At 44.0% G+C, this 17,220-nt stretch overlaps 4 protein-coding genes across 4 annotated transcripts; 2 read left to right on the top strand and 2 right to left on the bottom strand.

The window, feature by feature from the left end:
* Nucleotides 1–839: 839 nt before the first annotated feature.
* On the bottom strand, nt 840–3,383 carry LOC310779169 (uncharacterized protein). The gene is made up of 3 exons (XM_083639668.1): nt 3,186–3,383; nt 1,706–1,991; nt 840–1,520 (listed from the first exon to the last, which is right to left on the bottom strand). Exons 2-3 carry the CDS (start codon nt 1,980–1,982, stop codon nt 1,261–1,263), a joined length of 537 nt encoding a protein of 178 aa, XP_083495794.1. The 5' UTR covers nt 1,983–1,991; nt 3,186–3,383; the 3' UTR covers nt 840–1,260.
* A 7,535-nt stretch (nt 3,384–10,918) lies between these two features.
* Nucleotides 10,919–12,415, top strand: LOC310779165 (endonuclease domain-containing 1 protein-like). Its single transcript, XM_083639664.1, has 2 exons — nt 10,919–11,334; nt 11,580–12,415. The coding sequence occupies exons 1-2, from the start codon at nt 11,041–11,043 to the stop codon at nt 12,174–12,176; spliced, it is 891 nt and encodes a 296-aa protein (XP_083495790.1). The 5' UTR covers nt 10,919–11,040; the 3' UTR covers nt 12,177–12,415.
* A 1,340-nt stretch (nt 12,416–13,755) lies between these two features.
* Nucleotides 13,756–15,405, top strand: LOC310779164 (endonuclease domain-containing 1 protein). Its single transcript, XM_083639663.1, has 2 exons — nt 13,756–14,214; nt 14,702–15,405. The coding sequence occupies exons 1-2, from the start codon at nt 13,882–13,884 to the stop codon at nt 15,281–15,283; spliced, it is 915 nt and encodes a 304-aa protein (XP_083495789.1). The 5' UTR covers nt 13,756–13,881; the 3' UTR covers nt 15,284–15,405.
* Nucleotides 15,406–15,902: 497 nt separating this feature from the next.
* Nucleotides 15,903–16,638, bottom strand: ufsp1 (UFM1-specific peptidase 1). The gene has a single exon (XM_083639669.1). It carries the CDS (start codon nt 16,570–16,572, stop codon nt 16,066–16,068), a length of 507 nt encoding a protein of 168 aa, XP_083495795.1. The 5' UTR covers nt 16,573–16,638; the 3' UTR covers nt 15,903–16,065.
* Nucleotides 16,639–17,220: the final 582 nt, after the last annotated feature.

Genomic DNA, 17,220 nt, shown 5'->3' on the forward strand with positions numbered 1-17,220 from the left:
GGTTAGGAGCCGGATAGCTATTCGTGAAGTATTTCTACGTTAACGGGTACATGGCGAGCTTGGATTTTTGGCCGTCAGCTGAAAACCTCCAGCTCAGCAAAACAACTCGCGAGACACCAGCATGAACTTAACCAAATAACGAAACACGCTTCCGGTCAAATTTGGTTCATAATCTTCAAATGCCTATGCGGTTCAAGGAATAATGTGATATTTACTGTGTTTAGACACCACACGCACCACACGGTAACTGGCGAGGGGATGGGGTCCTAGGCTAGAGACCCACATTGTTGAACTGAGCATGTGCGATGCTTTTGTAGCAGTACTACCCAGAGGTCAGCAGAGGGCGCTGTTGAATTTGACAAGATATAAAGTGACAAGATATTTCTGATAAAAAATGGAAAACAGGCAAAATGGAACTATCATATAATAAACAATATAAGATAATAACAAATCAATGAGACACTGATAGGACAAACTCTAAGTGATTATATTGAGTTGGGTCTCATTATCTAACCCAAATAAAATTCAATGTAGATTGACAAAATGTTAAGTTTTGGTGGATCAGACAATTACGATGAGTAATAATAATAGGTTCTGATTATCTTAGCTCCTATCTTTCATGTCACTATCCAGACTGGCTATTAAACAGAAATGTAATCAAAATAAGAAGTATTTCATATGTCTACAATTAAAAGGAGATAGGATTCAGTAAAGTAGTAGGCTGGAAGTAATGGAAAAGTGGCAAAAAATCTAAAAGTATGCAATCACAGAATACAGAAATACAGGCAGACACATAAAAGAGACAGACATGGAAAATAATATTTCTTTCTGAAATGATAGTCATGGACATTGCATTTTATTTAATCTTTACGCTTTTGTGTTATCAAAGGGTAACCGGTAGTTTTGAGTTTCGGTGAGTGCAGCCATAGAGTTTTGGTGAACAACCAAAAACTAATTTATCTGTTTTCTAAACTAAACAGATTTCAAAGAGAATGTCATTCAGGCTTTGTTGTTTCCATCTCAATATAGGAAGCATGTTACAAAAAGAAGAAAAAGTAGTTCAGAACATGAAATAATTTACTTCCCCCACCCCTCAGATGCAGGTGATGCAGGAGTCCACACTCAGATGGAGGAGTAACTCATGGATGATGATGTGGTCAGACAGGGTGCGGCCATCTTCCAGACATTTGCCAGCAAATGCCTCTGCATCTTGGCCTTCACTTTCTCAATGGTGTCGCTTGGCTCAACCTCCACAAAGATCTACATGGCTCCCAACAGACGCAGGACAATATGGATTGTAGAGTCTTTCTGGACCTTGTAGTCAGACAGGGTTTTTCCATTTATCAGCTGCTTGCCTCCATAGATCAGCCTCTGGTGGTTCTGATAAATGCCTTCTCTCTCCTCGATCTTAGCCTTCACATTCTCAATGGCCTCGCTTGCCTCAACCTCGAGGATGATGGTCCTGCCAGTGAGGGTCTTCACAAAGATCTGGATTTTTGTTCTATCGTTTGCATTTGCAACTGTACAAGAAATGGAGAATTCAAATGTTACCATTGCCAAAATGTAAAAACTCAAGAGGTGAGCAAAATAGATTACAGATGAATACATATATCTGCAATTTAACATAGCTTAATTAGGAGTCATATGTGTCATTTCTCTGTTTATCACACGTTTGTATTTTTCTCTCTCCATGACCATGACTTACCTTCAAGTCCTGAGCTGCTGTTTGACAAACTCTGCGCTAGATCGTTCTGGTTGATCTTCACCAAAACCTTCTTGGTCAACTCCAGAGAGTGTCGCATGTAGGTCTGCACTATCACATCCACTGTGTACATCCTGTCTGCATCCTCCAGTCGGCTCCTTGAGATTGGTGCGATACCTTCCAGGATGTCAGCCTTCGTCAGGAACCACTTAAATCTCTTGAACTCTACATCTAACAACTTATCCAGAGTTTCCAAGAGCTTCTCATCAATTGATGGCATCGTTGCTCCCTGGTAAAATTGAAAGATATTTTCAACTCAAAGGGCAATCATAATGATGATGATGATGATGATTTTAAATTAATCTCATTAAGTAGTATTACCTATATATATGACAGTCTTGTAAAAGTACTTCATCAGCCAGATCACAAAAGGTAATTGATAATGTAATTGGTATTATTGCTTCTATTGTCTGATCCTAACCCTTTGGTACAAAACACACAGTACTTATCTATGAATTGCTTCAACAAAGCTAGAACAGGATGATTCCCCTTTTCTCCTTCCTTTTATTTCTGTGAATTGATTAACATTTTTATCTTTTATTTCCTGGCTGTAACTCTTTCCAGCACAATGATGCTAGTAACTGGAATGAGCCACCTGCTCTGAAAATCACATGTTCTTCTTGATACACTGGCCATTAGTAAGTATTTCTCTTTATTTGATGATTTGCACATTGTCTTGCAGTACAAAATGTGTTCAAAATACAATAATCTGGCATTTGTTGTTTAAAAGTAAATTGTTATACCTTTGATAGATGCTCGGTCAATCATCATGACTCTTGCACAGCATGTTAACTATAATGAATGAACATTATGTGCAAAACCATTCAAATGTTGACCAATAGGGGGCGCCCCAAAGGCCCGTTAACGGTATCTCCTAATAAAAAGGGAACAGAGCCGGAGCGACTTGTCTGAGGAGCTCAGCAACTCTGTCACATCTTTTAAATCACTGTTAAAAACTCACTTGTTTAAAATTGCTATTCGTGATTTCATCATAGCCTATGGCATTTTAGTTCAATTTACTCTAGGCTATTTGTCTTTTTATAATGTGAATCATTTTTATGGTTTTTAGTTTGTTTTATCCTCTTTGGTAACACTTTATATTTAGGGTAGTAGCTGTTGTTGTTGCTGCTGCTGCTGCTGCTGGTGGTGGTGGTATTTATTACAAAACATTAATTCCGTCCATATTCTGCCAGTGGAGTAAACCTCAGGACAAAGTATCCATATCTTAACCTTAGTAGGAGTCATTGAATGTAAAACAACAGATAGGATTGCAAACTATTACTGAATGCATTGTAACCATCTCGGTGATTGTAACCAGTTAGCTTGATGAAGCAATTTCTCTTTCGTTTCTCAGAAGCAGTTTGTCTGAAATTAATAATTTGAGGCTGATTGCTGATTGATTTATTCAAGGCTGTTACCTTACCAGCTTCTCGGGCCCAAACCGTAGCCTAGTTGAGAGCACACTGGTTTTAGACTAATGTAGGTTGGCCTAAGCAGTCCGGACCAACTCTGCTGGATTGAAGGAGTAAAGCCAGATGTTGAGTCGCCGTTGTGTAAACAGGATGCAGCCGATGTGCAACAACGAGCATAACACACGACCTTCTGAGACTGTTACACACTATTACACTGACTAGTGACTGACTTCCATAACTTAATTACTCGTAGTGCAGAGTTCACGAGGCTGCTATCACTAAAGTGCCTTCACTTCCGCAGAAACCCAGAGACGCCCTACGACACACACACACCCCTCCCCCTTCTCTCTCTCTCCAATATAAGATTGTTCAATCCTGTTTATTGTTGATCTGTAAAGCCCTCTGAGACATGCTCATGAATTAGGGCTATACAATAAACTTAACTTGACCCACACACACACACACACACACACACACACACACACACACACACACACACACACACACACACACACACACACACACACACACACACACACACACACACACACACACACACACATACATACACACACACACAAATGCCAGGGTCCTTAAAGGGACAGGCTGGGCCAGTGACAGATCATGCTTTAAGTAAACATTCAGTGAGGTTTGTAGTGTAGTGTGCTCTGCAGTGAGGTTTGTAGTGTAGTGTGCTCTGCAGTGAGGTTTGTAGTGTAGTGTGCTCTGCAGTGAGGTTTGTAGTGTAGTGTGCTCTGCAGTGAAGTTTGTAGTGCATTGTGCTCTGCAGTGAAGTTTGTAGTGCATTGTGCTCTGCAGTGAAGTTTGTAGTGCAGTGTGCTCTGCAGTGAGGTTTGTAGTGTAGTGTGCTCTGCAGTGAGGTTTTTAGTGTAGTGTGCTCTGCAGTGAAGTTTGTAGTGCAGTGTGCTCTGCAGTGAGGTTTGTAGTGTAGTGTGCTCTGCAGTGAGGTTTGTAGTGTAGTGTGCTCTGCAGTGAAGTTTGTAGTGCAGTGAGGTTTGTAGTGCAGTGTGCTCTGCAGTGAAGTTTGTAGTGCAGTGTGCTCTGCAGTGAAGTTTGTAGTGCAGTGTGCTCTGCAGTGAAGTTTGTAGTGTAGTGTGCTCTGCAGTGAAGTTTGTAGTGTAGTGTGCTCTGCAGTGAAGTTTGTAGTGCAGTGTGCTCTGCAGTGAAGTTTGTAGTGTAGTGTGCTCTGCAGTGAAGTTTGTAGTGCAGTGTGCTCTGCATTGGAGTTTGTAGTGCAGTGTGCTCTGCATTGGAGTTTGTAGTGCAGTGTGCTCTGCAGTGAAGTTTGTAGTGCAGTGAGGTTTGTAGTGCAGTGTGCTCTGCAGTAAGGTTTGTAGTGTAGTGTGCTCTGCATTGGAGTTTGTAGTGCAGTGTGCTCTGCAGTGAAGTTTGTAGTGCAGTGAGGTTTGTAGTGTAGTGTGCTCTGCAGTGAGGTTTGTAGTGTAGTGTGCTCTGCAGTGAAGTTTTTAGTGTAGTGTGCTCTGCAGTGAAGTTTGTAGTGCAGTGTGCTCTGCAGTGAAGTTTGTAGTTCAGTGTGCTCTGCAGTGAGGTTTGTAGTGTAGTGTGCTCTGCAGTGAAGTTTGTAGTGTAGTGTGCTCTGCAGTGAAGTTTGTAGTGCAGTGTGCTCTGCAGTGAAGTTTGTAGTGCAGTGTGCTCTGCCGTGAAGTTTTAGTGTAGTGTGCTCTGCAGTGAAGTTTGTAGTGCAGTGTGCTCTGCTCTGCAGTGAGGTTTGTAGTGTAGTGTGCTCTGCAGTGAGGTTTGTAGTGCAGTGTGCTCTGCAGTGATGTTTGTAGTGTAGTGTGCTCTGCAGTGAAGTTTGTAGTGCATTGTGCTCTGCAGTGAGGTTTGTAGTGCAGTGTGCTCTGCAGTGAGGTTTGTAGTGCAGTGTGCTCTTCAGTGAAGTTTGTAGTGTAGTGTGCTCTGCAGTGAAGTTTGTAGTGCAGTGTGCTCTGCAGTGATGTTTGTAGTGCAGTGTGCTATGCATTGGTGTGCTCTGGAGTCTGGGCTCTTCTCAATCGTGTGGCACTACCAGTGGTTGGACCTTATCTAGCTCTGTGGTAGTAATGGTGTCCACATGAGGTACTTTTGCAGCATTAAAGAACATGGACAAAATTCCTGAGGCTGAAATGTGACCAAGTGTGCAAAGCCTGTCGTGCTGCAAGGCCGCGCAGAGACATTATAGTACAAGATAAGCCAACCATCCAGCCAATGGATCCAGTCTTAGCCACTGCTGCTTTGCATACTGAGTCTCTGTCCAAGCAAAACAGTCATTCCACTTACCTAGACTACAAGGGCAACACCTGTATAGCATGAAACAGAAACAGTGCACAACCTCCTCTCTTTACTGCATATAGAATTCCTGGATCATCTTCCCTGATGTTGGATGGAAATGGAGAAGCAGTTGAGATGAGCAAATGGCCATCCCCGTCAGCCTCGTGGGCTTCAGCTGTGTGAAGATGCATCTGTTTCGGGGCTGCCTCCTGTCCTCCTTCCCCCTGCTGCTGATGGCGTCCACTCTGGTGGGCGCAAGCGTGTCGAACAGCTTCAAAGACTGCGGTCACTTCTTCTACATGCAGACGGCACCTGCAGGAATCCGGGGGAGCGGCGCGAAGAGGGTCTGCCAGAGGTACCGAGACAAAGCGCGCTACGCCACGCTGTACGACAGCAGTCGCCGCCTCGCCCTCTACTCAGCCTACATCTTTAAGAAGTCTGACGGCACGAGGAGGATGGACACACCCTGGATGTATGAGCCTCAGGTAGAGATAACGGCAGCACTTGACTGCGTTTGCTTTCAAAATCTACTGCCATCGCCAGTTGGCCACTGCGGTTTGAGCTGGATATTGGATAAACTCGATGTTTTCTGGGCAATTCTGCCAGCAGCAGTAACAAGTGAGACAGTGACAAAAATCTCATTGAATCTCTCATTACCTTCCCAGATGTTTTCCCAGATGTTTCTATTTGGTATTATTGGCCATCAGGGTTGCCGAAAAGGTTGCCCCATGTACCTGATTTGATTTGATTTGATTTACTTTATTGTCCACCTTAGTGGAAATTTGTCTTTGGCTTCTCTTCACGGCACATACAGTATGTTACGTATTGTGCACAATCAGCACACCATAAAACATAGAGAACATAGAACATAGAACATAGAACATACATCATACATGGTGCAAGTTAGCAGATAGCAGCAGCTTGTCATCACTGTCTAATAGGCTATGTGTCACATGACATGGCATGTGACACATAGGAGCGGGGGTGAACGGGCACTGCACTAGTTCAAAATAAATGATGCCACCTTTCTTTCTCCTCTTTCCTCTCCAGCTGGCCTCTGATGATGAGAGTGGGGATATGAGAGGGCTTCCCCTTAGCGATGATGACACTCTCTCTCCTCTGATTGAGGAGAGCCAGGCGGTGTTGGACGACTACACAGACGCTGTGGAGTATGAACGTGGCACGCTGAATCCGGATCAGCACCAAGCAGAACCTGACGACAAATCCTCCACCTACACCCTGACTAATGTGGTCCCCTTAATTACAGACTTCCTGCACACCTCCTGGAACCCATATATGGACATCATCCGCCGACGCCTCAACAACTTCTGCCATGGCAAATCTTTCGTGGTGACAGGGGTGACCGTCTCTGGGGCGAGCATTCAGCGAGACAACAAGGACCGCCTAGCAATCCCTAAACACTTATGGCTGGCATACTGCTGCCCGCGGTTTGACCGTAACTCGCCGTATGAGGTGAGGTTCATGTTCCCCAGTTATGGAGGCTACGCACTGAATGAACAGACTGGCCACAGTGTGGTGGAGGTCCCTCTGAAGACCCTGGAGACTTTCCTGAAGAGCCACACAGACATGGACAGCAGCAACCTGGCTATTTTCTACAAGGGCTGTGTGTCAGAAAACCCCTTCAAGAAGAAGAGGAGAGACCTGAGCAGTGTTTCAGTCTGATATAACATCTTCAACTGCATGGACTCACAGCCATGTATTGAGCCTGATTATATGCTAATTGTTGCAAAGAAAAAAGAATGAGAGTAAAATAAAATGAGAGTAAAATCATGAGAGCTGATCACCTTGGCTGCTAAAGCTAGCACATTAGCATGTACTGTAGTACCAGACAGTACCAGTGTAGATAACTTAGTTCATAAGGAGTGCCAATGATATAGTTCACCCTGAATGACAGCCATTCTTTGCATATCTACCACTCTCAAATGTTTTACCATGTGCAGTGCAAGTAATCGTCTGCAAACTGTGTCATTTATGTTTGAACCGCACCGCATTGAACCCCACGCTTGCTTTGTACTGACCTTTACCCATAATACTCCATACCTTAACATACAACAATAGAGAGCTGTGATAGTGTGGGCGCTGGTTTAAACGTATGAACAATGTTGGTATTTGTAAACTGATTATGGATTACTGAAATAAAACATACTCAAGTATTTACACTTTTAGGTAAGGTTTTGTATCTTGAATGAAATGTAAAAGCAGATCACTGATTCCTGACAACTTTTTACAAGATATATAACTTTTACTGGATGTTCTTCAGGCTATAATGCTACTTACCTATAGTTCGTAAAAACAAAAAACAACAACAACAACAACAACAAAAACATCAAACATAAGGATCACATAAGGCTAACACCATTTAGGCTAGATCACATTGGAACACTTTTCAAATCACCAATGAGGATACAATGATGACATAGCCTACTTTATGGAGGCTTCACCCCACGGAGGCTTTACCCTCAGCCCTCCTCCCTCCCTGCTCCTCCCCTCCTTCCCTCTTGCCAGTGTCCAGTCTCTGCTCTCGTCCATCTAGTCCAGGTACAGCCAGAGGAGAGGCAGCGCTCACGCACCCATGATGCCGGCTCACCTGCTCCTCCTAGCCCTGCTGACCTCCATGGTGACCCCTGGGGCTCCCAGCGTCGACCCCTCTTCGTTCAGGGACTGTGCCAACTTCCTGTATCGTCAGCAGGTGCCGAGGGGCACCAGGGCCCGGGGGCTTCAGAGGATCTGCCAGCACTACGGTGACCGGCCACGCTACGCCACCCTGTACGACGGGGTGCGCAGGGTGCCGCTGTACTCTGCCTACACCTTCAAACGCTCCACCGGGGAGTCCATGGACGGCTTGCCCTGGATGTACGAGCCTCAGGTACAGATGGCTTTTCTGTCTATATCAAGGGCCAAGCTTTGGCAGCAAGTACAAAGAACAAGGCTCCACAGTGCTTTGACTGGAGAGTTTACGATTATTACTGTGAAGAGTGTTGATAGGCACGGTGCCACAATTGCCTGTGTAATGAACGGGACTCACTGTTACTGTAAGATACCTGCTGCAGTGAAGTCAAACACTGTGTCAACGATAATGCTCATTCTCTCCCTCTCTACTGCTTTGTCAATAACACCTGTCTCTCTGCCTCGCTCGCTCTCTCTCTCTCTCTCTCTCGCTCTCTCTCTCCCTATCGCCATCATTTCTCCCTGTATGCTGACTCCTCCAGTTGACCAGTGGATCTGCTGAAACAAGTAACATGCAGCCCTTCCCCACGGCTGCCGGCACCCTCCAGAGCCTGGAGGAGAGCCAGGCGGTGCTGGCTGACTACTCGGACTCCATCGCCTTCCAGCGCGGCCAGCTGAACCCCGACCAGCACCAGTCCAACCCAGGGGACAAAGCCTCCACCTACACCTTGACCAATGTGGTGCCTCTGGCCAATGAGTTCCTGCGCCTCCATTGGCTGCCATATTTGCACAACATCCGCTTACGCCTCAATAACTACTGCCGAGGCACCGCATATGTAATCACCGGAATGACTACCATGGGTCAGACTATACGTAGAGGCAATGCCAACCGATTGGCTGTGCCCAAACACCTTTGGTCGGCCTACTGTTGTCCCATATTTGACCCCTCTATGCCCTATGAAGTCCGGTACAAGTTCCCAACATATGCGGCCTACGGCCTCAACGATGTTATGGACAACTTTGTAACAGAGACGTCAACCCGAGGGGTTGAAGCTCTGGTGAAGAGAGAGATGGACGTAGATCAAAACTTTCAACTGTTTGATGGAAACTGTGTTCCTCAGGTGTGAAGAGTCTTAGTGGTAGAGTCACTGAGGTTAGCATTTAAATGGGTCATCATACAGTAAGTCATGTTGAGTTGGAGGAAAGGTGAGATTGAGATACATGTAATGACTTTATGTTTGAACAAGGTCTTATTGTTTTACTCACTGTCGAAATACCAGATATATTAGTTACATCCACGCATTCAAGGATTTCTGAAATAGCCATTCTAGTTGAAACCAGAAGAAGTATATGACAATATAATAAAAGTAAAAAATGAAGGTTGTGATTGATGCAGCATCTCAGCTCAGATACAATATCAATATGATCTTACTCAGAAATAAAACAAACTATCATTTTCATCTTTTCTTTCTCCTCTGCCCTTTATTGTACAGTGAACACCTTAATCAAGCGGCATAGGAAACAGAATCATTACATTACGCTTGTTTCAATTCAATTCAATTCAATTCAATTCAATTCAATCCAGTTTTATTTATAGTGTAAAATCACCATGAGACATGGCCCCGAAACACTTTACAGTTAAAGAAAACATAAAACAGTACAATAATACATTATTGTACATTATGTACACCTCTTCAGTCTTCTTTGGAATAGTTCACACTTATTACCGTAGTATGACTATTTTGTAGCAAGAATACAAAGGATTTAAATCAGCAAACAGATATTGCTCACCCTGAAACTGTTACTATAAACCCTTGCCTGCTAATAAAGCTTTACAAACTGTTATTGAGCTGTTCTCATCCTTCTCACACATTCACTTTTGACAAAATAATACAAATAATATACACGTCTGTTATATTATGCTGACTTCTCTTGATCGTTCAGAAAATGCACGCGTTCATCAAAAACAGGACATAACATGACCCTTTATGGGCCTTTCAAGTTAACACACTTAACAAGCCTGAATGAGTTCTGCAACCAGCACATTTAAAAACAGCTCCTCTAGAGGCATTAAGAATTGTTTTCTGGTTCATGAGTGAGTGCCTGAGTTAAAGGAATAGTTCACCCAAACATTAAAATTCTGCCATCATAGACCTCATGCCAAATTAAACAGGTGAAATGTGTTAGTCCATATAACACACAGGGAGTTAGTTTACCAGCACAACATCATAGCAAGCTTCTCCAAAACAACAATCAATGGGGACCATGTTCGTTAGAGTTCCACAACAAAAACAGACAAACAACAATCACACTGTGAATAGAAAGACCTACATTATTATTTGTTGCAAATCAATCAGCTGAGATTTGCACTAAATTATGATGTAAATATAGGTCTTTTTGGAGCTCTGAAGAACTGGTCTCCACTGACTTCAGTTGTTTTGGTTTTGATATGGACAAACTCATCTGTGTTTCCACTGGCATGAGGGTGAGTAGATTATGTCAGAATTTTCATTTTTGGTTGAACTATTCCTTTAAGCTAACCCTTGTAACACCGTTATCTGCCAATGAGAGAGGCCACTCGAGTGCCAGAGAGGCACTGTATAGGCTATAGATATTACAGTAGCCAGCCAGCTGTGAGTGGACCTGCAGTGCGTATGGTTTTGCATATTGAGTCCCGATTAGAGAGAGCCGAGGATGAAGCATCTAGTAGGTATTAACTCAGCTGCTGGTAAAGCCTTTGTGCTCTGCAGGCAGAAATGATATATAGAAGTTGACAGAGATACATCAGCGTTGTTTTGGAGGATCTTCGTCTTCCTTGAGAAATACTCCGCGGACACATTCAGGACTGCTGTTAACTGGTGTGACCATTTGTACGCCGTCCCAACCATGGCATTCTGGGCTCAGACGGCCTTCTTGCTGCTCACCACGCTAACATCGGCGGTGAGAGGTACTGTGGAGAAGCAGCTGTCTCCAGAGTGCAGAGAGTTCCTGTACATGGGAACGCCACCGTCGGGGCTGGAGCACCACTCCCTCAAGTTCATCTGTCAACGTTACAACAACAAGCCGCGCTACGTGACGCTGTACGACACCGTGGACCACATCCCCGTCTACTCTGCATACACCTTCAAGCGCTCGGACGGGGAGAAGTGTGTGGATGTGCCCTGGATGTTTGAGCCTCAGGTAAAACAAATAAGAGGTTAGACAGGGGGAGCTAAGAATGGAAAGATTACAGATTTAAAAAGAAAATCATGAGCAGAAATGTCATCCAGAGGGCATAATTTTTGATCATTGTATTGTAATCATGTCTGTATTCTTGTGACTGCAAATGTTTCAATTGATCTTAGACTTTGTGCAATGTGATCAGGTCCTCAGACTTGACCCTCCCCCTCCCTTCATTGACTGGGTTTGTCTGTTTGCCCACACAGCTATCCACATCCTCTGAGACAGGCGAGATGCAGCCTTTCCCACGGGGCTACATGCACATGAATTTTGAAGATGCCCAGGCAGTTCTGGATGACTACGCAAATGCCGTCTTTTACGAGCGCGGTGCCCTCAACCCAGACGAACACCAGGCTGACCCCGAGGACAAGGCCTCCACCTACACCTTGACCAATATTGTGCCTCTGGTTCCCGAGTTCAGCGACGACGCCTGGAACAAACAGGAGCATATCATCCGCAAACGGCTAAACAATTACTGTCGCGGCACGGCCTACGTGGTCACGGGCATCACCACCTCGGGAAAAATGATCCGCCGGGAAAACATCAACCGTGTGGCAGTGCCCACCTACCTGTGGTCGGCCTACTGCTGTGCTAACTACGACCGCAACGCACCTTTTGATGAGCGCTACAAGTTCCCGTCCTTCGCGCACTATGGCCTCAATGAGAAGGAGAACAACCAGGTGCTGGAAATCTCTATCCAGAAGCTGGAAGACTTCCTCAAGAAGTCCACATTTGTGGACAAGAACTTTCAGATCTTTGTAGACGACTGTGTCCCCCCATCCTCCAGTAAAGCTCACCCATAATGATTTCTGTTGTTTCTCGTCTAATAGCAGCACAACTGTACAGTGAGCACCTTAATCAAGGCAAAGAAAACATAGAATAATCACATTACGGTTGCTTGTGCCTGATCAGTCTTCCTTGGAATAGTTTATACTTGTTAGTATGATTATCAAGTAGTGAGATACATGCTAACAGATTGTCTGTTTTAACATGGTAAATTATGATGATCAATTGAATTAAAGCCATTGAACAGATATTGGTCACCCTGAAACTGTTACAATAAACGCATCTGCTTTGCCTGGTTTGCATGCAGTAATAAAGCTTTACAAACTTTTATCGAGTGGTTATGAAGTTTTCATTCTTCTGACACATTCACTTTTTACGAATGCAAATAACATCTCTGTGATAGTATGCTGAGTTCTTGTGATCATTCACAAAAGGAATTAATCTGAATGCTCCATCTAAAAAAAGAGAAAAAAGAGGAAAGGACATGACGACATCTCACCCATTATCTCTACATGTTCCCTATATCTCTGCCTTCTTTTGGTCTACATCATCAGCGGTTCCCAACCTTTTTCTACTCATGGCCCACTTTAAAATCTTTAAAATCTTCCTGGCCCACATTCGACTGTAAACAATACATTCTCAGAGCACTTTTTATTTTAACAAGAAAAGGAGCTGTCCATCAGCACCACACAGAAATCAGAAAATAAAAGTGAGGTGCTGTCTGCAATAAACTAAATAATGGTATCATTCAACAATGCACTTTCATGTATAATAATAATAATAATAATATAATAATAATAATAATAATTACATGTTTTAATTTTCTCACAAATTTCATAATATATATAATATGTTTTGCAAATGATTTGGTGGTCCACTTGTAATACCTTTGCGGCCCACCACTGGGCTGTCTACATGAAACAATCACATATAATGCATTACGCAGCATGCTCTAATGATAAATCAACCAAGTCTACTGTCTACTAGCTTTTAGAGTCACTGTGAGACACTTTCTTCCACAAGACACACAGCAGACCTATCTGGATCTATGTGCACTGTGCAGCTTCTTTTTCTTTTATCTCGGTGAAGAGAGCAGAAAGAGAGGGTTGGTTGAGGATATGCTGTAGAGATTCTATACTTCAGTATTATAATTTTTTTCTTCTTCACTATGGCCAGAGCTAAGGGGGCTGCTTTGCATCCAGTTAACCTGGAAGAATGGGAGGCAGTGTGGAGTTAGGTGACCGTAGTCTGCTTCTATCCTCTGATTCAGTTTCTCTTTTTCAACCCTCTTACTCTCCCCCCCTCTGTCTCAATAGAACCAGAAAACTACTTTATGAGATTGAAAGCAAAATAATTTTCAGACATTTTGTGTAGAACATAGGGTATAGGCTACATTAGCCTATATGTATGAGATGAGAGACTGCTTCTCGAATGCTTTTATCTCAAAGTGCTCTCAACCAGATAACATTCATACTGGCACTGCACGTACGTACGGCACTTTGAATATATGGAAAAGGCTTTACAATGGGAGGCCGGTTTGTTAGATGAAGCAAGAGGGTAAATTATGTTAAGTCTGACAGAGCTGGGAGAGACGTCTTGGCTACTGTAGCTTGTTAGACAATTCTGGTGGCATAATTTGTGCATACTTGGAGCAGTGGAGACTAGAGAGGTGCGGGAAGGCACATCAAGGTTGTGAGATAGTGTAAACACAGAGCTGCCCTGATGATGCTCATATCAGAAAGCAGCACCATGCCTCTGGCAGCTGTTGTGACCCTGCTGACCTGTGTGGTGCTGCAGGGGGTCCGGGCAGGAGTGGTGGAGGACTTCAGCCATGTGGAGCGCTGCAAGGACTCTCTGTACATGGGCACCCCGCCGCGAGGCTACCTCACCAACTCCTTGAACTCCTTGAAGAAGATCTGCCAGCGCTACGAGGACAAGCCACGCTACGTCACCCTCTACGACTCCCGCAAGCATATCCCCATCTATTGTGCTTATACCTTCAAGAAGTCAGACGGGGAGAAGAAGGTGGATTTCCCTTGGATGTTTGAGCCCCAGGTGAGTTTTACTTTGTAACTTCTTTGGGAATTGGGAGTAGTGTTCGTGTGTGGTCTCTGTGTATGCAATTATACTACACTGTTAGTACTATAACACACCTGTGCATTTGTATGCACACTCAAGTGTATTCAACAGGGAAATTATGTTTTCAGACAGAAAACATTGCATAAATAAATTCACACCCAAGTGCTAGCTTATAAACCTGAGCAAAAGATATTACTGCATACGTGTAAGCTTCAGATAAGCTGCTTTACTGCCTGTGAATTGGTACAATAAGATCATGCCATATGTCACATTCACGTAGATGGTTTAGTATGTAGTTTTTCAAATTGTTACCTTGCTTTTTTTTAAGTGAGTGTATGTAAATGTGAGTGTATGATAGTTAACTGTTTTGTCAACAGTAATCAATTTAGTTTCATCAATGGAAAATTAATAGCTTTCATTCTCATCATCATTTTTCCTCACATAATTCTTTCTGTCTCTCTAGCTGGCCTCAGACAAGGGCAGCAGTAACATGGAGCCCTTTCCTCAGTCCTCTCAGATGCATATGAACTTTGAGGACAACCAGGCGGTTCTGGAGGACTACGCTGATGTGGTTCAGTATGAGCGTGGCCACCTAAACCCCGACGAGCACCAGGCTGACCCACTGGACAAGGCCTCCACCTACACCATGACCAACGTGGTGCCTCAGATCAGGGAGTTCAACATGGGCCCCTGGGCTGTACACCAGGAACTAATCCGCAAACGCCTCAACAACTACTGCCGGGGCAAGGCCTATGTGGTCACTGGGGTCACCAGCTCCGGGAACATGATCCGTCGGGACAACCTGGACCGGGTGGCTATACCAGAGTACATGTGGTCGGCCTACTGCTGCACTGAGTTTGACCAAAATGCGCCGTACTTTGTGCGCTACAAGTTTCCCGTGTTTGGGTCATATGGGCTCAACGACCGCATCAACAACATCATGGTAGAAGTTCCACTCAAGAACCTGGAGAAGTTCCTCAAGGGGAGGATGGATGTGGACAAGAACTTCCAGATCTTCTACAATGACTGTGTGCCAGATGTTTGAGTGAGATAAAAGTGGGGTTTAGCTAGAGTTAATTAATAATTTTGATAGATTATTAAACAATTCTTTGCCACATGATTTTAGAGGTTTGGGCTTCTAGCAGTTCAGATAGAGACTAATATGTGAGCAAACTGGAACAGAGATGTGTTGTGAAATGTAATTGCAAACAATAAAATGAGGAATTAACTTGACTCTGTCTCATACAATAAAATCCAGTGTTAGGTAATTAAAACTATTCTGCTTTTAAGACAATTAAGCACTTTGTAGTGTCTAAAGTGAATGAATTCTTTCTAGGTAAGAAATATCCACAGTGGGCGTTTAACCCTTCTAACTAAAAGAATTTGTCCTATTTATACCAATCCAGTCTTTGATCATATAGCTTAATTTGCATATATTGCACTCTGGGTAACAATCTGATGTAAGGCAAAGAAATGCATAGATCTACAGCTTTTATGTTCCCAGCTAAGAAATCAAAAGAAGCAGCATTGTTTATGTAAATATGTTTAATACATGTCCAAAGAAATATGGGATTTGGGAGAATTTAATAGAGCTGTATTAATCATTTTGTGGTTTCTTTCATCCCAACACTTTGTCAGCGATTCCATCCACATGATGGCACTGCAGCTCCTTTCAAAACACTGACTGGCCATACAGTACCATGTTGTTTTTCTGTGATCCTACTTCAGCAGCAACCTACTACACCATGAAATGACACATTTGGTCATACAGATTCAATAATTAATTTGTGGATCTGAAACAGAGATGCCTGAACATGTCATGTTAGCTCACTGTCCCTTTTGGGCTGTCTGAGGCAGACATAGGTTATAAAATGACGACTGATCCAGAGATGACACTCTTTTCCACGCCACCCATCCTCGCCCCTGCACCTCTGCCTTGTCCAGCGGACCTCCGTAGTAGTGAGGGTCGACGACTAGCACATAGCTGCCCTTGTCCCCAGTGCACACCCCTACTATCCCCTTAGACGAGTTGTCCCTGTCCCCTCCCATCATGACTGGAGACCCATGCTTCTGGAAGTGCAGATGGAGCTCTTCCACTGCCACCTGCTCCAGCTCTGTCCCTCCACCCCTAACATGAACCACCTTGCAGGGAACATCATAGAAGTAGTCAATGACCAGGGATCCTTCAAATGTCCCTATCCACTCCCTGGAACCTGAAAATGAGGCCGGCTTGTCCCCCATGGAGACCAAGGCTTGCTGGATCTCGGGCAGGCTTGGTGGGGGCCTGCATTGGCCCTTGGGTGGGGACCAGTTGTGGCACAGCCAGGAAGCCATTGTCTGAATGGTGCGGTAGCCACATCCCCAGCCTCTGTCATCTTGCCCATCACAGCCATAATGGAAGTAGAGGCACTCTCCTTTTATCAAAGAGCATTTCAGAGGCTCTGCAAGTGGGTTAGGGAGATCAGTGTGGACGCTCTTCAGCAAACTTTCGGTCCAGTTTGTGTTACCAGTCGTCTTCTTCTTCATAATCTTCTCCTCTCCCACTGTAATGATATTCTCTCCCCAGTCAATCTCCTCCCCAGTACCTTCTGCTGCTCTGACCTTTTTATCCATTATCACAGTTTCGCATAATTGACAAATGTATTTACAAAATAAAAAGCCATTGAAGTTCGCTTTTTAGTTGTTTGGTGTTACTGCAATTAATGTCCCTCTAAGCACTTGCAATAGCGTTTGAGTTCCGCCTTGTTTTGTTCCCACTGTTGGTGCTGCCTTCATGGGCTCTTCGTCAGCTCCAACTTCTGACTGAAAGAGTCGTAAATAGCGTTTTTGGTCGAAAATAAGAGCACGGACAAGCTGTAACAAGAGAAGCTTCGTGTGTGGCTGTTGTTTTATTTTATAAATGAAGTGGTACTGACTGAGCTAGCTTGTGCTGCAGGCGGCAGAATGAAGAGGTGATGATGCACGAGGCATGGCATGTAATTA

Source organism: Poromitra crassiceps (assembly GCF_964638095.1).
Source record: "Poromitra crassiceps genome assembly, chromosome: 7".
Classification (NCBI taxonomy): domain Eukaryota; kingdom Metazoa; phylum Chordata; class Actinopteri; order Beryciformes; family Melamphaidae; genus Poromitra; species Poromitra crassiceps.